General features: G+C 39.9%; 1 protein-coding gene across 2 annotated transcripts in view; it reads right to left on the bottom strand.

Moving 5' to 3' along the window:
* Positions 1-3,244: 3,244 nt before the first annotated feature.
* The window catches only part of RASGRF2 (Ras protein specific guanine nucleotide releasing factor 2), a 131,736-nt gene continuing 111,828 nt past the window's right edge, over positions 3,245-23,152 (bottom strand). For both annotated transcript variants that reach the window (XM_037374318.1, XM_037374319.1), the window contains exons 20-27: positions 15,997-16,057; positions 15,223-15,326; positions 14,518-14,602; positions 13,699-13,896; positions 11,712-11,791; positions 9,517-9,634; positions 8,698-8,766; positions 3,245-7,990 (exon numbers count right to left, since the gene is read on the bottom strand). In XM_037374318.1, the coding sequence (XP_037230215.1) occupies positions 7,898-7,990; positions 8,698-8,766; positions 9,517-9,634; positions 11,712-11,791; positions 13,699-13,896; positions 14,518-14,602; positions 15,223-15,326; positions 15,997-16,057 (808 nt within the window). In that variant the 3' untranslated portion in view covers positions 3,245-7,897. The remainder of the gene's footprint in view (positions 7,991-8,697; positions 8,767-9,516; positions 9,635-11,711; positions 11,792-13,698; positions 13,897-14,517; positions 14,603-15,222; positions 15,327-15,996; positions 16,058-23,152) is intronic.

Genomic DNA, 23,152 nt, shown 5'->3' with positions numbered 1-23,152 from the left:
CTCTAGGAACTAGACATGATTTATATGTATTGTGTCCAATCTATATAAATTAAGGTCTTCTAGGAAGCGCATCAGGAGAGAACACAAGCTTTTAGCAGTTGTTGCCGTTTCTGACCCATCTTTTAGGCCTACGGACACCATAAGCATTAGTGTGGTAGGGTGGTGTCTGACTCAAAGAGGCTTACACAGTGGAGTTGCTACTCTAGGAAAACACATTTTAAATGGCTTCTGCTACTACACTAACCAACCCACATGTACAGGGTTGTTCCAGCTGCCAGGGAGTTGGAATGAACACCAGTGATTTTTTCAGTCCTCTTCAAAACTGAAAATTTAAAGCAAAAATCTGCTCTTCTCAAATGTTACTTCTTCGAGGCTATACACAGACAGGGCCAGAACATTAGAATATAACTTTCAAGGCACAGTTCAGTCTTCACAATTCTCATTCATTCCCTTTGCACAGTCAAGACCAATTTCATTTTTTTCTTCACAGAGCTGAGGATTTTGAACAGCTGGTCCCAGCTAGCCTCCTCCCTTTTTTCCCGGTTAAGATTAAAAAGGGTTGTGTGCTGTCAGATTTCCTTGGTGGTTTGATCATTTCAGTGAGTCCATAATTTTACAGCTATTTAGTTGTTTTCTTGCAACATACTAAAAAGTAGAAAACAGACACCCCCCTGCTAAATACTTCTTAAAGAATAATCCATGATCTTACTGTGCCTGGTAAGATCATTGTGCAGATCCGCCTGGAAGACAGGTCAAAACATATAGAAGGCAGGGAGCTGAGGAGAGACAGACAGCATGGCAAATCATGGCTGACTAACCTAGTGGTCTTCTACTATTGAATGAATGCATCAGTGGACAAGGGAAGAGCTACGGATGTCATCTATCTGGGCCCATGTAAGGCCTTTGACGTGGTCCTCCACAACATACTTCTCTCTGAATTGGAGAGATACAGATTTGATAGATGGACTGTTGGATGGATAAGGAACCGGTTGGATGGTGGCGCCTGAAGAGTTACAGTCAATGGCTCAATGTCCAAGTGGAAATCAGTGGTGTCCCTCAAGGGTCCATATTAGGACCAGTACTATTTAATAGCTTAATTAATGACATAGTGGGATCGAGCGCACCCTCAGCAAGTCTGCAGCTGACACCAGGCTGTGTGGTGCAGCTGACTCACTGGAGGGAAGGGATGCCATCCAGAGGGACCTGGGCAGGCTGGAGGAGTGAGCCCATGTGAGCCTCATCAAGTTCAACCAAGCCAAGTGCCAGGTCCTGCATAATACCTGATATTAGTTCAGACTCATGGTTAAATCAATTGAGAGCAGCCCTGCAGAGAAGGGCTTTGGGATGCAGGGGGACACAAAATTAGACATGAGCTGGCAATGTGCCCTTGCAGCGCAGAGTCAGCCATACCCTGGGCTGCATCGCCAGCAGTGGGACTAGCAGGTCAGAGGAGGGGGCTCTGCCCCTCTGCTCCGCTGTGGTGAGACCCCCCGGCAGCGCTGCGCCCAGCCCCGGTGCCCTCGGCACAGGACAGACACGGACCTGCTGGAGCGGGTCCAGAGCCGGGCCACGAAGATGGTCAGGGGGCTGGAGCACCTCTCCCGTCAGGACAGGCTGGGAGGGCTGGGCTTGTCCGGCCTGGGGAAGAGAAGGCTCCGGGGAGACCTTCTGGTGGGCTCCTGATCCATAAAGGGGGCTTACGAGAAAGGTGGAGAGAGATGTTTTACCAGGGCCTGTAGTGACAGGACGAGGGGCGACGGTTTGAGACTGGAAGAGGGTGGGTTTAGGTAAGATACTGGGAAGGAATTCTGTACGGTGAGGGTGGTGAGATGGCCCAGGCTGCCCAGAGCAGCTGTGGGTGCCCCGTCCCTGGGGGGGCTCAAGGCCAGGCTGGACGGGGCTGGGGGCAGCCTGGGCTGGGGGGAGGGGGTGTCCCTGCCTGTAGCAGGGGATGGGCTGGATGGTCTTTAAATGTCCCTTCCAACTCGAACCATTCTGTGATTCTACTATGATCATGGCCAAAACCCAGCCAAATCTTTGACATAAGGTTAAAGAAATGGTTTAAAGTGTGGGGAAAACAACTTGAAATTAAAACTATCCTGCAGTACTTTCAAACAGAGCTGTTTGGCAAGTGCTTTGATTTTTTTTCCTTGCACTGAAAATATCTGACAAATTCAAGAGGAAGTTGCGCTCTCAGTCAATTTGTTTTTATGTGAAACACCAAAAATGTAAAAAGATGGCAGAAAATGTGACTGCAAGGTCACAGAGTATCGAATAGATGCTGGTACAAATACATCACTTGCTTTATCTCCATCTTACTCAGACCTGATGTGCCATTACTCTTTAGTTACTTAAAATGTATTAGTTCTTGAAATAAATAGGCATTTTTCTACCTTAAAGATAGAAATCACCCAGTTCAACAAAGTAAAGCGGTGAACATTGATTAGTATACGACAGAAGCTGGACACCTGGCTTTGTAGTCTTACACTCTATCAACTATTTTGCCCGAATTTGAAAGTTATTTTATCCTCATGTGACTTGTTTTCCTATTGCAAGAGAGGGACATACCATACCTAGAAACCTAAGATGTTTTCTGTGTTTACTTGGGTATAAAATGTGGCTATACTGTTTCTTTACATCCAGGGTACGACACCAGCCAAGGTACGTTTAGACAAAAGTCCAAATGCAGAACAACCGGACAAAGAAGTTAGGGACAATGTTATTTACTGTCTGTTTATATAATTAACTGCCTTTTGCTTAAAGAAATAGTCTATTGAAATGGGGAGTCCTTAAACATCTTCTGAAATGATATTTAAACGCCACCTTTACCTGTAACTTCCTATAAGTGGAACGGAGGTATGGAAGAGGAGAGGCTTTCCTCAGCTGAAGAATGAGCTGCGTGGCTGCTTGTTTAAGCTGTTACATGTCTTAAGTTAGTTATTTGTGCTGTACACTTCACTGTGGACCAGAATTTCTGTGATGAAGTAGGATTAATTCTGTTCCAAGTTGAAATCAGCATTATCCCCAACGATGCCCACAGCAGCTGCAAGAGTAAAATGCAGTAATTCAAACCATTTGTTCTCCATAGAGATGCGGAATTGTCTCCAGTTTTTGCCCTTTTTATTACTGGCTTGTCCCTTCCCCTCCCATGTTTCTCTAAAAGACTCAGTAATTAAGGAGTAGATTTAATTATTCACCATTAGGGGTAAAAAAATAAACAGACACCGGTAAGGACTCTCGAAACTCCAGGAAAAAAGAATATTTAATTAGCATACAGGCACAACACCCTGCCTGATATGCATTACTAACAATACAAAGCAATAACCTCAGGTCAAAAGATAAGTTACAATACATGCAAATACACCTGGATTGTGCACTAAGTAACATGTTATAGGTACATCTCTTAAATAAACATACATCTATTCTCCTAAAGAACAAAACTTCAGAGACTATTTTAAAAGTAAAGGTACAACAAAACAACCATAGTTGAGCAGCATATTGGACACAAAGCATCCTACACAGAGACATTTGACCTTTGGAGGCATAAACTGTAACAGGCAAATAGCTGAGAGCCAGATCCCCAAATGCTTACTTACGAAAAGCTCTCGGTGAAGCCTAAGGTATTATCAGAATGAGGTCTGAAGGATTTTGCCCTTAATGAATAACAATTATGCGTGGGTAAAAATGTCTCTATCGGTGAGAATTTTAAATAATATCTCTCAGTTTAACGTTACTGATACGAGTGAAAGGAGGAAAGACTGAATATCTATACAAACAGAACAATGTTTTGTAAAACCCTTAAAATAAATAATGATGAAGGAAGATTTGGGATAATGAACATGTCCTGAAATAAAAATCAACATGATTAAAGTTAATAAATACTTCAAATAGCAAAGTTCCTTTTTATCCTACAGAACAATAATAAGAATTAAGAACTAGGAAAACAGAAAGAGCAGAGACCTCTTCCTTACTTTTCAGTAAGGGTGATCAGTCCCAGAATCATCTCTGACTATTCAGCTACGCGTTTGTGTCTGACAGGACTAGCTGAAAGAAAGGGACAGAATATACAGCTACGGCCACTGTAAATTCAACGGATCTGTGTTTTCTTCCACATGATGACTAATCACAGGCTCAGTCCACTAACAATACTGGTGAATTTAGCGGGGGAAGGAGAGGAACGGGGGAGCGTGAAGGCTGGGGTGAAGGCAACTCTAACCCTGTATCAGCGCGTCACAAGTGCTGTCACATGGAAGGGGACGTGTCTGTGCTGCTGCCCAGGTTCCCAGATAACTATGGGCTGAATCCAGGCTGCTACTGATGCAATAAAAAAATACTGCAAAACTCCCCTCGGACTTTGCTGGCAAGTGTGCCCACTGCTGAACCAGTGGGTGAAATATGCTATCCCCATTGTGGCTAGCCAGCCCGTGCACCAAGAGGCGGTTTTGTCCGGGGAGTGCCGAAGGGAGCAGCCCCTCCAGTGTGAGAACTGCTGTTGCATCTGGCTGGCGCAGCAGGACCGAAGAGCTAAGAAAGGCAAGTAGATAGGCGCTTCAGCCCTTCTCTTTCTCATGAATCCTGAATCAGCTGGGCTTTTTCAGCTCCAGCTGCAGAAAAGCAAGTCAGCTCTGCTTCCACGGCATAAAAGCTGTAATGGACAAGACTCTAAATGACAGCGAGATCCAAGTGACAAAGTCCTCACTTGGAGACATCCTCCCTAAAACACCATAGGTAAACAGTGGGTGTTTTATGACTGGGATTTCTATCTCTATCTATTACATGGCTGTGGTGGAGTGGCACAGAGAAGCTGGTAGCAAGGAGCTCCACAATCCCTGCACGCTGTACAGGGAGACCACTGCACTAGCTGGTTATACAGATGTACTAGGCAAAGCCTCACATAAAGCAGGTTGCTGCTGCCTACTAACTATTGCCATAGCTCAAACACTGCGGCAGTACTGTAGCAGAGGCACTCGGGCCACTTACACGTGAAGTACACAACCCGACTGCGGGGCAGACACACTGCTCTACGCTCGCCGTGTAGGATTTCTGCAGAACAGCTGTTTCCAGCTTTGGTTAGGGTTGCAACACTGGCTAGTGCCACAGATAGCAAAATGCATGCTCAGTTCTTTGAGCGGTCACCTCCTGTATTTTAATGAATGCATTGTATCCCCAACCAAAAACGTTAATCTCAGTCAGCAGCAAATCAAACATTACTACGACCGCAACCCTTTTTTTTTTTTTTTTTTTTTTTTTTATGTTACTCTGAGCACAAATCGAGTGTCTAGTTACTCTAGTGATTCTAATATAAATTGTGCCACTGACCCAAGAGGTAACTTTTGGCATATAAATAGTATATGCTTCTCCAGAGGGGCTGAACTATCACATTGTCTACTGATTTAAAGATAGAGATGCTCAGCACCTTTGAAAAAAACCATGTGTAATCCTTTGCCTTCCTCTCTGTTCATATGTAATACTGTAGCACGAGCACAGCACTACCCCTGCATATTGCAAGCGTTAAAATGCATTGAATTTTTTTTAACTCTGAAGAACCAATATACACACACAAAGTACAAAACAACAAACTGTGAAAAGAGTAAGATGAAGAATTGTACCCGGTAACCCTAAGAACATCAAGGAAGTTTGGTAAAATAGGGTACAGGCAGATAAAGCAGCAGTTAGTAGCATACAACAGATGTCAATTGACACTGACAGTTGTTACACATTTTCTTAACAGAGAAACAGTAAAACCAAGTTAAGAAACCACTTTTTGGACCACTTTTTTCCCTGTTTCTTTATTACTTCAAAGTGTTTTATGAAACCACAGTTTCATAAGCATAAGCAATTACTACTGCTTCTGTATAGAAAAGACACAGTAAGCTGGTTTCGTGGTCCACATTAAACCATGCTTTTTTTTCTTTTGTATCATGCATCAGGATGCAATCGGCTTCTTGTCAGTCATTAGTGAAAAGAACAAGCACATTTTTGACAGTAAAAAGCTTCTGTAAGTAACATTTTCCATGTTCATTTCTACAGCAATCGTTAACCAGAACTATTTAAAATGTTTCTGGAATTTCCTTTTCTGTTGCTGTCTGCTTTTCTAATCAAGGAATTTTCCAGTATCTGTGATGTTTCCTCATGCAGTTATTTACAAAGAGATGGTCCTTGTGGTGAAGAACCTTAATGAAATTTACAGTTGCTAAGGTACATTTATAGATGCTAGCAATTACACTCAGACAGAACGAATGGAATTTATTGTGCAGCTCTGGGCTGGGCCAGCAATATAATTAAAGTGCAAATAAAGACAAAAACCACAAGCCAGGCAGATCCGTTTTTCATCACCATCGTTAAGAAGCATCATGACTGTGGTAACAAATGTCAGATCAAATAGGCCTAGGTCACAATCTGTTTTAAACATCTATCTCCCTGAGAGGACTTAAGGGAGGTATACAGTGATATAGCCCTATTTCTTCAACTGGCTGAGTATCATTGGAAAAGTAAGGACACTTTTCCAGCCAATTTTTTTCAACAGTGCTAATACCTGCGTTTTATACTATGATGCACTTCACAGCATGCATTTGAGCTCACTTTCCATGCAGCTACAGCAGGCCACCCTTGACCAGGAAAATTCAGGAAGTAGCAACTAGCTGTAGAAATGACATCTATCTACCTGGTATGTCACAAAAGCATAGGTTTTGAAAACATTTACACATAGCACATTTTCTTAAACATATGCCCATATGCAAGTGATAATTACTAGCTCAGATAAAAATATACAGTTTGTGTTTTCTGGCATTCAAAGTTTGCCACTTGTGAACAATTTTACAGTTAAGTCAGTGCTGAATGGCTGAACAAAAAAATAGATGTTTTTCAAACCACTGATTCCACACAAAATGGAACTGTCACTCCAACTCCTAGTGTTCATCACTGATCACTGCCCACTGCCAGACCAGACGTGTTTCTCTCCACAGTGCGTCCAGAAAGTGCTCCGTAGCCTGACTTGTCAGAGAAGCTGCAGGAGGTGCAGAAAAATAAAGTGCCTCTTCCAGGGCTGTGTGCAACATGACTAACGACCCCGTTCACTGCACATCTGGATTTCTCGAGTCTGAGGTCTAGCTCCTAACCTTGTACTTCCCAGACGAAGCTTGCAAGGCTGGCAACTATTTACAGCTATTCAACTAGCTCATTTGCTCTCCATGCTCTAAATACTCTCATTGTATGTTAATGAAAAAATAGTTACAATTCATTTACAGGTAAAATCAGTCACCTTAGAAAAGGCTGACAAGACGTTTAAAGCAGGTAACATATTATAAAGGGTAGCATTAAATGTATAACAAGTATTCTGAACAACTGCAGATCTGAAGATACTAAATGTTACCTTAATGTCACTCCAGGATAGTAGATGACTGTTAAGATCCTGTTTTTTCAATGAAGTTAACAGAGTATGAGGACACTACTAACATTACTGCCTCAGTGAACGCATAGTTAGACATCAACCCAGACGACATCACAGCCATCTCATTTTGCTCATTTATCTTAATATACCTGAATATATTACCACCATTTAAATGTGTACTCTCAATTTGTCACATGAGATGGCTACAATGAGCACCCATTCACAGGAAAGTCTCCTATTTTCCATTAAATGCATGCTCTGTACTGCAAAACATTATCTTTGCAAAGCAGCAATCACTTAATCCAGGTAGGAAGCATCTTTAGTCTTCCACCTTCAATGCTCGTTTTCATTGCCTGAGAGGGAAATCCTTGAGGCTCTGTATCTCTTACTGGAAAAGAGAGCTTTGTGTTCTTCACAGTATTTCCCTTGCTGTCTTTAGAACATGGCATGCAGGATTTTGTTCATTGTACTAAAGCCTTCTGTAGACTCTGAGGCAAAGCTGGCTCTTCAGGCGGGGAGTCTGGGTTCAATCTTCAGGGAAAGCTCGTACAAGGTATCTTCATCTATGATGAGTGTCTTGTCAAGTAAGTAGTGAGTGACCTGGAATGGAGAAAACACAGATGAACAGACTGTATGTTACTTCCACACAAATTTCTCTGCTTTCCTTTTCTGCTTCAGCCCACTTTGGATCCTGAGATCCCTCATGTTATGTTCTTACAAAACAACAACTTGTTTTAATGGTGCACCAGCAGCGCTGTAGGAATTAAGTGCCGCCTCTTAGGAATGGGCAAATCCTTAGCCAGGTTACCTAAGCCCGTGTTGCTCTTCTGGAGTCTGAGATGAAATCTTCTCTGAAAGCAAAGACCGGCTTTGGGAAAATTTTCATCACTCCCATGAGGGACAAGAGGAAAAGAACTGCAGGATGCACACAGCATCAGTAGATGCTTGGGCCATCCCTTGTCCCCTAATCCTGGGATTCTGGGATTCCCTGGGGAATTACACTTTCAGCTAGGCAGGGAGAACACATTTCCCTTTGAACCCCTTTCCTCATACCCCAGACCCACGAAGACAGCTTCCTGAGAAAGAGGAAAAAAATTGCTTTTATATACAATGTCGATGGAGTTTCTGCCAGGGTGAGGGTGTTACAGCCCCAGAGTACCTGTCCGTATTGCTGTCTGTCCTCTCCTCTGTGTGCATGTGAGCTGAATACATTGGTTTTAGCCTCCCACAACAGCTGTATCATATAGCTAATTGCCAACACAGCTTTGATTTCATTAGTAGGTAACAATGCCTAAGAAGAACCTTACCTTCTGCTGATGCTCTATGCGGTAGGAGGTCTGCTGGAACTGTCGTATTTCCCTGATAATATGTGAGATCTTTAAAAAAAATACATGTATATGAGTAAGTACAAATGCATTTTGACTTCAGCTAAGCCACATAAGGCAAGAATTTTGCATGAAATTACACAGTTTATCCTGGGAGGAGAGAAGAGAAGGGCAGAGGTGATCTCCTAAAGCTTCCGAGGATTTAATTTCCCAAAATTAACCATTTATTGTTCAGTCAGTCTCCAGTGAAGCACCTTGTCTCTCCTCTCCCTATACTGATAACCTCTCTTTCTTTGCCTTGAGTGACTGCTGCAACGTGTAGCCATCAGAAGGGCATTAAGCTTAGATTAGAAGAGAAATTTCCATGCTTTCCTCTGAGGAGTTGTTACAAAACATTACATGGTAGTCGGCGAGAAATCACCTTTAAAATGCTTTTTAGATAGATCCTAGCACATATGAAGATTGTGATTACTGCTTTCTGCTGAATCAAAACATCCCTTTAATTTTGGTTATTTCAAAAAGCTGTTTGTTGCTCCTTCATGAGCTTTGGATGGCTTTTTTTTTCTGTCTGCCATTTCTCAGAGAACAAATTGGAGGCAAATTCACCCCGTAAAAATACTCAGTTTACCAGAAGGTGGTGATAGAAGTCAAGTAGTTGCTTTCATATAGCTACCTATCTTGCATGATGCCAATACACGTGTACATCTTAGAAGTTAAATTCAAAGGAGTTATAACTGAAGCAATAATTAACGCACACAATTAAACACCTGTTGGGGAATCACACAAGGAACAGAAAATTACCATTCTCATTTTGGAAAAATTGACAAGGCCTTCCTCAGTGAAGTTTGGTGTTCCTTCTTCAATAAATGCCAGGTCAGTCAGGTACATTCCAAGGTAGGGAACAGCAGGTGGGTTACAACTGTGAAACAAGAAATCAGCACAATTTCCTGTAGCTAAATTCGCATACTAATTTTTTTTATAACTCACACAAATTCTTTATTACTTAGCATACTTCTAATCAACAGGCTGCATTCATTTCTAAGACAAATAGCTTCTCCGACTTCACTTGAGTTGCATTTGCTCTGCCTGTGACAAATTCAATGTATTCTGTCCAATATCTAATATTAACGGCTGATAACCTTTAGTAAAAGGCAGAATGGTAACGTGATGGAGTGAGAGGAAGGACAGGTAAACTCTGGAATCAGAGAACACTTCCCAGCATATTTCAATCCTGGCTCACAGGCAATCTCAGAAATAGATCTTACACAGAAGATAAAATGCGCATGGGAGTGGTTGATGTTCCGCAGTCATGTGAGCAGTCTAGCATAGCAAGGGTACATGTTTGCACGTGTGTGCATGCATGCACTGCACGAGTGTGGAGATATATATACATACATATGTATACACATGCATGTAATTATACCTATTTATACATACACATATGTGTATGTATCTGTATGCATACATATGTGTATACCATTCTTTCAAAGTCTATTCAGGCCTTCTCAACAGTGAACACAAAAGAAGGAAGAGAAAGACAGAGAGGTAGCAAAGATGATCTGGAAAACTGGGAATAGAGACCCTAGAGAACAGGGATATCTTTTATTGCAGGGACAGGAGGAATGGGATAATTGTTGTTCCTTCCCTAATGCAATAATCACTGCTCCACACTCACTGATTCTTGCCTCAGCAGGAATAGTAGCAAACTTGGTTTTCTGAAGCTGTGGCATAAAAAGAACACGGGGTGATGGCTGTACTGTTAACTTAGGCAGATTGCTGACAACGCTTAGCACTGCACCTCATTCTGGGTATTTTTTGTATGATGGGGATGACTGCTGTATGCAGACAAGCAAACATTAACTGAAAGGTGCATAGGAGTACCTAGAATCATAGAACCATAGAATAGTTTGGGGTAGAAGTGACCTTAAAGTCCATCCAGCTCACCCCCCTGCCCCGGGCAGGGCCCCCTCCCCCCAGCCCAGGCTGCTCCCAGCCCCGTCCAGCCTGGCCTTGAGCCCTGCCAGGGATGGGGCACCCACAGCTGCTCTATTTGTACCTGTTCATATACTGTGAGTGAAAACATTTTTTAAAAAGTGATTAGGTCCCCAACAATATTTTTAAAGTAAAAATTTACTAACTTGAACTATTGAATTAATAATTGAATATATTGAAAAAATGTATTTTGAAATGTACCCGGAATTATTCTCTGTTCAATTCTCTGTTTCTCTCAAGATCATTTAAAGTGGTTGTACCACTCAGTCCTACTTCTAATTGCAGAAGTATAAATTGCAAAAATACAAGCTTTGTAGGCATGCAGCTGGAGTCAATACATAAACTGTAGAACCCTCGCCATGGGTTATTTTGGATACCAAAATCACATAAGGTCAAACATAATCTGGCAAATCAATTAAAGAAAAAAATATTCAAGGACTACTGTACGAAAAAGGCAGGCTGCTTTCCAGAGTGGAAGACTACAGGGGACTGGGAGGCTACAGGACAGGAAATATCACCGTCCATTTGTCCTGTTACTATGTTCCTCTCATCAGCTACTGGCCACTGTCAGAAACAAGATAAAGAGGTAAACGGATCTTCGATGTGACTCAGGCTTAGTCCTAAATCCTAGACTTCTTATCTAGAACAAGGAATCTTTGGAATCCTGTTTTTGAATACAAACTTTTATTTATAAATCTGGCTTTACATTTATTGAAAAAGTTTATCCGTGTAAGTAAAATCCCAACAGGGAATGCTCACACAGACTAATAGTTTAATTTGTTTCAGTAATTCTCTGGAGATACTATATTCATCTATCAGGGCGCTAAATCATAGGATATTCAGCAAAACAATAACACCAAATAGAATAAAACCAGAATGTAAAAAGTTATTAGGGAAAAATATTATCCAATATTATATTAAGGCTTAATCAAAGCCAATTAATCTTTAATGTGTACTATCCACTGCTTATAAAAAACACAATTGTACAGTGTAGGGAAGCATACTTTTTGAGCATTTCTCTAAGGTTTTTAAATCTTCCTTCAGATGATACAGTCTTCTGAAGCTTGTCCATGAGAGCTTTTGTCTAGAAAGAAAATGCATTACAAATGTCACTGCTGTTGCACATAAATGACTGGGATTAGATTTTAGAAAAGGTGTAATTCACTTAGCATCTTCACTCCATTTTCAAAAGTAATAACATAGGCATTAGGAATTTAGCTTTATTGTAGTACCTAGCGCACTTCTGAAAATGGAGATTAGGCAGCATTAAAGATTTTCCTTTGAGTGATACACAGAACCTGTATCTATGCTAATATTATTAGCCTGCAAATTCAGGAAAAAACCACATATTCATTAAAGTAATGGTCAGCAATTCAGTTTACTGTGTAAACAAGAATATTAAGGAGCTGATCTTACATGTTGCTGAGGATCCTCAGCTGCATTTACTGAAATGTGACAGTAAAGGACGTTTAATGTCTTACAGCATGCACTAAGCTGGTTTTGATAAAGTTTCTGATAAAACCTGAGTATGTATTTGAAAATACATTACTGAATATATACCTTGCACAAATTACTTCCAGTGGGCATCAATCAGAGCCTGGTTACTTCATAAGTGAAATAAATTTGCTTTTCAGTCTATTTATGTTATAGAATTAAGACAGTATAGAGAATCATGACAAAGTTGTAATTTTTGAAACTGAATTTCCAATTAAGAGAAAGCTTTAGGCAGAAAGAGACATTTTCTTTTTTTTCTAAATAGCAGGCTGATGAAACAATCAGATTGGGTTTCCAATAAGTACTGGAGTACTGCAATACCATTGATCTGTTGGGTTTTTTTTAGTTTAACCGGGAAGTTTAAACATCAAACAAATTCTAAACATAAAAACTTTTGGGGGGTAAACTCTTATATAACAGTTTGCATGGAAATTATTTTAAACTTCTTTTTAAATAAAAAAACGTAGCACCAACTATAAAGCAGTTGAGAAAAAGCCGACTAGAGAAGGCAGTATGGTCAGAATGTATTTTAAGTGGATTTCACTGCTTTGGCTGCTTTAGTGCTTTGCAAAAGCTGCAGAAACATATGGAGGAGGAAATGCAATGATAAAAGCCCACCTTTTCCATGTCAATTAGCCAGATTTAAAATGAGCAACCTGAAATCTTCCAATCAACTGGAGTAAACTCTGTATGCAAATACTGCCTAACTTAAAAGTGACTGGCTCTGTCCTACCGACTCACTTGCTCTGTAATTCCACCATACTAAAATACTAACCTTTTTCTGAAAGAGCAGAATGCTATTTAAATCATTCAACCAATTTCTCCAAGCCATTTAAAACAGAGAACATAAAAGACTGGATACTCTATACTGGCTAGTCTCTTTTTTTTGCATCTTGTTTTTGTAACTGGCATTCATTCTCCCAGCTTTAGACATGCTGTGACAGTCTCAGCAGCACGGTAAGGGTTAAAGGGAGGTATTCACTGCACCTAAACTAGGACACTAAATGAGAAAGAAGGCTGGTTGTCTACAGTCTCTGCCGGGTAGTAAAAAACTCACCACCTTGAGGAGTGCTGGCCTTCCTATTGACTTTCTGCACAGACAGGGAAATACAGCCCCTAGCTTAGACACCTGAGCTGACTTTAGTTATAGCTAGCAACCACCTAGATATGTGTATCTGAAAATGTCTAAATCTAGTTTTCTCAAATAATTCAGTACTTCAGGCTCAAGTCATAGTCTTAGGCACCTGCTGATTCTGTTGAAATCAGTTTGTTCCCACAGATATTTAATTAATGATATAGAAAAAAAAAAAAGGATAAATGTCACACAAAAGACCCTGACATTAAACATCAGTACTACGCCGTGCTTCCAGCACATAGTCAGAGTATTATAAAAGTAGAAATATTTATGGGAGGAATTCTGTCTGAACACATTGTTCTCTGAACATACTGGTGAATGAAATCTAGAAGAAATCTACTTTTAATCATTATCTTTCTTACCTGTTTGGATACTTTACTCCAAGTTTTCTTAAGTCTGTAGATTGCACTTCTGTTCAAGGCTGATGTGATTTCTAACACACCATTATAATTATGCAAACATCGACAAATATCAGCTACTGCTACCCACTTCTCAATTGAGTTAGCCCGGGAGCTGACATCAGCGTAATTCATGATTTGGGAGGCAACAAGGTTACTCATCTGACCAAACAAAGAGGAAAAATTTAGGACACTTAAATATAATTCCTTTCAACATGTAATTATTTAGTGAACAAGGCAGAAAAAATCTAATGCACAACAGAACTTACAGCTCTTAACAAAACCAGAGAAAGTGAATTGAGAACAGTGTTGTAGGGAAGTGTGTGTGTTGGGGGGAATGATGACATGAAAAAAGGGCAAGAGATGCAACAGGGAGTATCTCCAAGCCAACAGGAATAAAACTGTTTGGGAAGTCTCTCAGTAAAATTCAAGAAAAATGGTAAAGACCATAGATATGGTTGGGGATACAAGGAGCATTTGTTAATTAGATTCAGTGTTATATTTTCAATCTCTGGGGAAAATTTAGTTTCTTCTGTAAGCAACATTGTAGTACAGTTTAAAATGTTCTACTCTGTCAAATTGCCATTGAAATGCTGAGTACCAGTTCTTGAAAATTAGAACCTTCATGTGCTTTGATTTAAAAGTTTAATCACAAAAAGACTTAACATTCAGTCACTACTAGATAAGAAGTTACATCACATTGTAAGAAAAAAGGTATTTTTTTTTCCAGAGGTCATAGTGTCAATCGAGTTCCCAGAAAAATCTATATTTAAGAGTACTTACATCATTAAAATGTTGACTAGTTTTCATAATATATGGTGTCCTCTCATTTTTATCCACTTTCATCCAGCCCTGCCCAAGAAACTCTCTAGTCATCGAAGAAAGAGAAAAAAAAACAAACAAAAATGCTCTTAATAAGCACAGCACAGAGTCTCTGCCTGTAACTGTAGCCTAAGTGGATTTCAAGTGTACCTCATTTTATTAGAAGCCAATTGACACAGCTTTCCACTAATTCCAGCATTTCACTATACCATTTTTTAATGGTGTCTGTAGCAATTAAATATTATAAAGCAGATTTAATACTCTTTTAATCCCCTCCCCCAATCCCCCCATCCTACTTTTCAGTATTGTGACCCTATTTGAAATTGGTCTTGTCAGCTTACGTGGTTATATCCATGTTAAACTGCTGTATGAATGAAACTGATCTGACACTCTCCCCCTGGAGACTCAGCACTTCCATACTATATTTACCCTTCACTAGCCCAGAGCCTTAGACCACAGATTTTTTTTCTTAGCAAAGAACTCAGGCTTTCAAAACACTATCAAACTATAGGGGACTCAGAGTCAATAATAGAAACAGCCGAAGGATATTATCCTGTTAAGTATGCAAACCTTTTTGTCAGTAGCATGAATTAATGTAGTACCTAGCACTGCCAGTCAGCGCTCAGCCACCGCGCTCACTTCAGTCACTCGTAGGAGAACACTTACTCATAGGGTATGCTTCGGAAAACTACGTGATCTAAAAGAGTTATTTGCTCTGCAAGCTCCATTGCCGACAAAGTTTCAAAGCACTCTGGTTTTGGACAATCTGACTGCAGAAATAAAGAGGACACTTAATGATCTCTTTTTGCATCAAAGGACATTTCAAAGCACAGGGTATTAAAGGACTTCATACGAACTTTCAACACAGAGTTGTAATTAACTTCTTTGCTACAAAGAGATAAGAATTAAGAAAGATTGCTAACAACATAAGGGTAAACACTGGGCTGGAAACTCACAGGAAAACAGCCACATACCATGTCATGAGTATGCACACAGGTTAAATAAAGTCCGCATTCTGTGTTCCTTTCCGCATAATCGCTCTGTACCTAGTTCCTTGCCCATACTCTTCTTCAGATTAATGCAACGCACTTATGAGATGGTGGTGACTACAGTTTGGAGGGAGGGCACTGTCAGTCAAGGCCAGCTATGGTTCTGATGGTGGCTGAGATGGCAGGTACTTATCATTTCATACATATTAATATAATTCCCCTTTTTTTTTTTAATCATGTGATTTAAATCCGAATTCTAAACATTTGACCTGTTCATCTTTGACATCGCCTCCAAATTTTTACTTTCTCTAAAATGAAAAGTACATTCCTTATATACAAGAACAGTATTTCTGTCCAGGGTTATAAAGTTGCAGTTGTGCTACATTTTACTGACTTCAAACCACAATATTTCTATAGGAGTATTTATGTTTAAATTTCAAGATAAACTTACCATCTGAATGATATCCTCTATTTTTAAATGGGTATCATCTTGATCGTCCTGAGAAAGAGCTCTGAAAAATTAAGTAGCAGAACATTCTATATAAATAAAATTGTCTATGGCTATGAGAAAACCTTATCACAGATTGGCAATCATGTTTACATAAAATAAAATCTAAGAATGCAACTGAAAAGGTAAATGAAAAAAAAAATCTATTGCCTAAAATATCATGCCTTGTTTTAAGTATAAGTGTACAAAATGGTATGACATAAGGTAAAATGATAGTCATGGAGGCTTAAAACCTCTGAGCTAAAACCAGCATATACTGTGGAATGGTCAACGACAATATGCACTGTACTTACTTGCTCATTATACTGTGACAAGTTTTCTACATCTATCCCACTCCGACTTTAGTGCAAATGAGTTTGGTGGACAAAGAAAAATTCCCTTTTCAAGAACTAGACTGGCAATGCAAAACCACAGTACAGTAACAATGATATTTAATCAGAAGGTCACTATCCTGAATAATCCTAGGAAAGCGAAAGGTGGAAAATTACATCTTAGGCCTTTTCGCTGATTTTTATACTGTGCTACATAGTATTTTGGGAAAATGTTTGAAAAATCAACATCTGAGAAGTGAAGACAGCAAAATAGGCATGCATAAAACAATGATTCACTGGGAAGTGTTCTTACTTACTGGCACTACACTGTCCTATTCAGTGTCCCACACAAAGAGCTGCGTCTTGAAATAAATAACAAACTGCTAGCAGATTTTACTTGTACCAAGTACATGATTTGCATTCAGTAATACAAGTGTTCCAATCCAAGTAAACCGAGCTTCCAATTCTGCTACAGGAAACTTGTGATTATTAGTGTTATTTCAGAGTGATGGGTCAAAAATGAATGCAGCAGAAGTAGTAAGCATTCATTAAACCCTCTTTACCCTACTGTAGTATCTTGGCACATAATTCTAAGATCTTATCCCTTCATTTGGAAAATAAAGACCGAATGAAACCTTGAACAGACTGGATTTATGTAACGTAGGAAATAGAAGGTTTATGGAGAAAGAACAGTAGGTCAGTATGTGAAAGACTGCCTATAAAGACACCAACGACACAGCAAGAAGCCACGGGACTGATTCGCATCAGAGGAGATTTAGTTTCAACCTTAAGTTTCCTTTTACAACTGCAAGTATAGGTAAGCAACTTCTGCAGAAGTTGTAGAGTACTCATCAGCTGAATTTTCAAGGAAAGTTTAGACGGCCATTTTCAAAGAAGAACCAGTTCTACCGGTCATTCCAGAAAGCACTGCAACTGCACCAGGTATTTTCTCATGGTCCCTCCGATTCCTCATTTTTGCACCCTGTAGCAACAGACTTTCCACATACCAGCTGGAGAAAGGGTTAAAAGAAAAGGAATATATTGCCTGGAGACTTTAGCTATGAGTGTAGGATATGGAATTTGTACTATGTGGGTGGGGAGGAAGTGTTAATGCTTAGTACACTAGGTTCTTCTGTTGTGGGTTGCTGTGGTTTCCTTTTGGTTTGCCAAATTGGAAGAATTGGCTAAAAGCAGATCAGATACAGAGAGAAAGGATCTAAGAAACCTCCTTGTCTTCACCTTCAGCCTATCAAATCCACACAAAATGTCCCTTTCTTTAAAGGAGCTGGAAACACCTTATGTCTCATGGGCAAGCCGTGCAAAGTCTTGATTGTCTGCTTCAGGAGAAACCTAAGCTTCTTCTCCAGATAATAATGGTGTGCAGCCTTGGCAACTGGAATCAGACTGGCAATCTGTCTTTCCTAAGCTGCTTATCTTCCGCTGTAACTCACGACTGGCTGCCCGCAGAAAGGTATTGTTTGTCGTATGACAAGAGCATGTGCTTCCTGGCGATAAAAAACCAGAGAGGGCTTGCCCTTCACCACCAAGTAGTCTCAGCAATCTCGTAAACTCATCATTTGAGTTCCTTACACATAACTTTATATTGGCTGGAGTTCTTGTCTTTGATACAGAAATGACTGTATTTGCTTAAATAAAAAATAAAATCGGAAACATTAGATTCTCAAAAGGCTGAAAATAGTTAACTTTCCCTCACCTTTGCTTCCTGATATTCTCTAACATGACATCTCACAATTTGTGTAGAATTCCAATCCCTCATTCTAAAGAGATGAACGGTGCTTCCACAGTGCTCCCATGAAAAAAAATTCCTGCTTTTATCCGTAAATGCTTCACATTTACATCTGCAGAGGACAACGAATCTCTAGACATCATACAGCTAATTATTGATAGCATCAATAGTAACTTCTGCTTCAGTCTGCACTGTTGGCAGCTTTGGGATACCTAGTTTCAACAGAGGTCCAGGAAGCTAGGTTGAGCTGATCCGTTCTGCTTGGGCAGTTCCTACCGCACTCCCTGGAGAACCTCCTGGAAGCTGTGTAAGAAGTGCAGGTCCGTGTGGAAAGAATTAGGAGAGAAAGCAAAGGTGAGGAGAGATTCTGCTGGACTGTTTAACAGTACCCCTCTGAGGGAGCACTGAATGGGCCGACACATCCATTGTTATCCTTACAAATAAGGAATTAAATATATACGGAATAACTTTCTAATCCTTAGAGTCAGCAGCTAAAATTAGACCTATCTCTCACTTAATTATTAATCTATTAATATTATAAAATATTAAAATAATTTTCTAGTGGAAGCTATTAACATCTGTCTCCTCATTCTTTTATGGTACATGAAACATTATTTAAACATTTTGAAAACTGGTGTAAGTTATAAAGCCTGAAATTTATTGTCCGGTGAGATCATACAAGGCAGAAAATTTGTCATCATCAAATTTTGACGTCTACATATCCCTGGATTTCATTTACATTGATTCTGAAGAAGAAGAAGGAGGAACGTTCTTGAACCACCCTTTTTTTTCTCCAGATAGGACAATTTATTGAAGTTATTCACTGGTGTTCACTCTGAACTTTACACCTTGCTTCATCATCAATGAAATTTTACCTAGATTTCAGGGGTTAGTAAATAAGGCTTATAAAATCTCAAGCAAAACATACTTCAGTAGGTTTGCCTAGCTTTCAGAACAGATATTGAAAAAAAGAAAAAGCAGGTTTTTTACCCTGCAGAGAAACCCTGTCAGTCCATTCAACAAAAATCTCATCGTGCACAAAACACCAGCTGTTCTGTTTGATGACTCAAGAAGGCATGAAGCAGCTCAGTATCTCTCAATAAACACTTTCCTTGCCATTCATATTCTATACAGTCTTTCCCAGAGCTGACCATAAATTCTTCGGAATAAAACCCAACCTTTCTTCTTCCTCTAATCTCTGCTAACAAAGGGACTGATTTTCCGAGAAATTTATATGTACATATGCATACATAGACTCAAAGGCTAGATCAGTTTGTAAAAAGAGACATTTGTACCCAATGTCCTTCAAGGAGACAGTCCATGGAAAATAACCCACATGCAGGCTCAGAAAGCATAAACTTTCTTCCACAAGTGTTTGAACATTGAATTTATGACAATAAATGCTTTTTCTAACCTAACTCTGAATTGCTCTGCTTTTCAGACTCCAGAGTAGACTATGAAAACTGAAATGCAGGGAAGCCAAGACCTACGGTGAGGACTTAGTGGCAAACCTGAATTCTGACAGACGCTGTTTTGTTATGCCAAGCCCTTTTAGATACAAAAGCCTGCAGCAAGCACCTCTTCAGAAGAAGCAAAAAGCCTGCTTTATGACACTCGCCTAGAAATTGGGTGAATGACTGTTTCCATGAGGGGCATGTCAACTGGCTCACCCCTCCTTCCCATTTTGAACCTGTCCCAGAGAAGCCTTTTGAATGAGTTTCACCAAAACTTCCAGTTATGACAAATTTGTGCCTGCACATAGAAAGTATGCTGCCAAAAATCTTCCAATTGATTTCTAATGACAGTAAAAAAGACCTCCAGGTCTAGGTGGGTAATTTATAGTCCTCCTCTTAAGTAGTATTAGATGAAAGCCCTCCATCTAGAAGAAAACAAAAAAGATAACATCTTTCCAAAGCAGGTATGTGGTGGTGATGGACCAAGCAGCGTTTCTCCAAACCAGACATAGGTAGCTGAACCAAAAGAAGAACCTCTACACATTTCCACAAGAAGAAAGACTCTCGATACCTTTAGGACTTCCAGGCTGGGCTTTACGTCCTCCAAAGTCACTGCTTATGTTCTGTAATTGTTTGAGAAACGAAGGTGTCTTCTATGACCTCTGGAGGAACAGTCAGGATAACTAATTTCAGATCATTTTGGTGGACATAATCTGCTTCATGATGGGCAGTTGCCTTGGAAGGAGTGCTTCATTAGCTGTCTACAGTTTGTTTTGTGGTTAGGTCCTTCAGTTAGACACAGTAGGTCCCTGTATTTCTAAGTCAATACAATGAGGAAATCACCTCTGTGATTTCCCCTCACCCTGTCATTGTAACCTATGGATGGTTCAAGGAACTCAAGAAAAAATTTTATTCTATTACAGGCCTTCTCTTAATATTCAGACCACTGACTATAATCTGCCATGTTGGCAAATCACAGAAAATCTGTAATCTGATGCAGAAAAAAGAAAACAATGGTATGAGAGGTCACTGATATTGAACACTGTGCCTCTTCACTATGTCTTGGAGCAGTATGGGAACGTCTGCTTAAAGTTTAGCAGTTCTTGGTCCAGGGAGACAATCTTGGTTGTCCCTACTACAATAATTAGTAATCTTCAGAGACAAGTAATAGAGAGAACTCTCCCCGCTTGAAGAAGCCCATGTTCAGTGTTTGCTTTGACCTACTTCCGCAACCGGCCACAGCACCATGGGAGGCATCATGCAAGAATGTCAGGGAAAGCACCGTTCCCGTGTCACCATACCCTCTTTACACCAGAACTTTGCTTTTAGTGTGAATATAGAAAAAAACTTTGCTCTTCTGGCACTAGAAACCTGGTTGTCAACTAGGTTCATACATGTATGGTCAGATAGAATGCAGGCATGTGGATACTGTCTCTTCTGCTTCTGTTGGTTTCTCATTCTTCACTAAACTGGTTCCAGAATTGAGCAAGGACCTTTTCAACCTGCCAGAAAAGCTAAACCCTCCTGATAGAAAGCACTCCTCGGTTTTATATATTGGATTATAAGAAAATCAAGTTTTCAAAGAACAGTCTGGAGTTGGCTCCACCTCTGAATCCACTAACAAGCTGAGAAACTGGAGGACCAGAGGGACTCCTGCTTGATACCCCAGTGGCCGAGACGGTTCCTGAGGCAGCCAGAAGTGAAGTGTGTGTTCACAGTCCCCACGGGACAGCAGGTCACTGATGAGGACTACCAAGTTGATAATTCTAAAAAAAAACTTATAAATATTCCCATTTTAATGATGTGCAATAAAAATGAAGGCTTGTGGAAGAGTAAAGGAACACACACCTCTGTGTCACTACCACAGATAACAGAGTTACATGCAAACAACTACATTCAACTGCAGATCGTTCCTTAAATCCTGTAATGCCCTTTTCTCAGTCAACTATATAGCCTTGCTGAGGGCGTGTATCTCCAGGAGTCACTACAGTGCTTTTTTTAAAGCTTGGAAACCACTTCTAATTACTAGACAACCCATTTTCCTGAGGTGATTTATGAACCAGAGCTCCTCCTTCCAGTGAAAGTGTGAGATGTATGACACATTTGTGTATTTCATTCCAGCTGAATGATTTTTTGTCCAAAATCAGAATTGCTCCAATACACTCTTTCTCACAAGGTTACTGAAGGAGTTCCCATTCCTCAAAAATTAATTTCTCCTTACCAGCTGACTGTTAACAAATTTGACATGCCTGGCAGATAATCACCTCCTGTGTGGCTGGAGAACAAGCCCAAGTGCTTCAGATCACAGTTTCACTCAGCTTTAAGTCTTTGGGACAGTTTGGTTTATGTGATAATATTTTTGACTTGGAGCCTATGTCCTGTTGACTGCAGCTTAACAAAAGTTTAAATTATTACAGTTGTATTCATGCAACAGCTTCTATCTGAACATTTATTTATGCTACAACTCTTATTTGAAAGTTTATGGGCTGTTTGTGTATGTAATCAACCCACAGATAGGACATAGGAGTAATTTCAGCTGCTAATGAAATATGGTTGCTACTGGAAATGGAACACAGCAGTTTTTTTGAACACTTGGGACAGCAGTACTGTGTCACTGCTGCTTACTGGATTTCCCATTGGAATAGTATTGAAATCATACTGAAATTTGATTGGAAATTGAAATACTATTGAAATATTTAACACACAAGTTGTCCAGCATGCATATATGTTAGCAGCATTGCCAGTCTTGAAAAGCAATAAAGGATTTTTGATAGCCAATGTTAGCTAAGGCTTAAATTTCATGCCTCATTCTGAAGCGGGACATCCATGCACTGAGTCGAAAGGACTAGTCCTGCACAGCAAGCCACCACCGATGGCTCATTTTCCAGGGCTAGTTTGTGGGATGTAACCAAGTACTTATGATTCTGTATGGCCAAATCTACAATCAACCCACACTGTTTGAAAAACCTGGCGGCATTGGGGTATACAGCTGCAAAGCCTGACGAAAGATGGCTTGGCTGAGGACCATATCTGAGGAAGTCTTTATTCTCTACCTATTTCCAACAGAAACTCCCACTGAGAACTTGGACAGATCATTTTTTCATGCTTTATTTGCCTGCTTGTGAAGTGCCATAATCTGTTCCAGAAATACTGTCAGGATAATGACTACAAAAAAGGATTTAAAAAAATGCAATGTTTCTACAAAATATTTCAAATGAGTTAATTTTTAATTAACTTTCTGTTCAATTTCTGTACATACATTTTTTCATTTTTCTAAAATTTTATTTTCGAGTACTGTTTTTTCCACTGTCCCTCCCTTTTGCATTTTCTTTTCCCCATTTCTCAGTTTTCAAAAATTTAACTTTTTCAGAATTTTCACTTCTTAAGAATTTAACTTTTCCTTTCTTTTTTTTTTTCCAAAAGAAATACAGTGCGAAAATTCACAGGATGGTCAAAAATTTAGTCTGACTTTTTGAAAAATTCTGAAAAATGTTTACTGGAAATACCTGATTAGTTGTATTCACTAGTATATACAGTGTGCTCAAGATGCCACAGTAATACATGCTAGAAGGGAAGAGAGGACAGAC

This window comes from Falco rusticolus, chromosome Z (genome assembly GCF_015220075.1).
Source record: "Falco rusticolus isolate bFalRus1 chromosome Z, bFalRus1.pri, whole genome shotgun sequence".
NCBI lineage: Eukaryota > Metazoa > Chordata > Aves > Falconiformes > Falconidae > Falco > Falco rusticolus.
The sequence above is the reverse complement of the archived record's forward strand: the minus strand, read 5'-3'. Positions and strand labels throughout refer to the sequence as shown.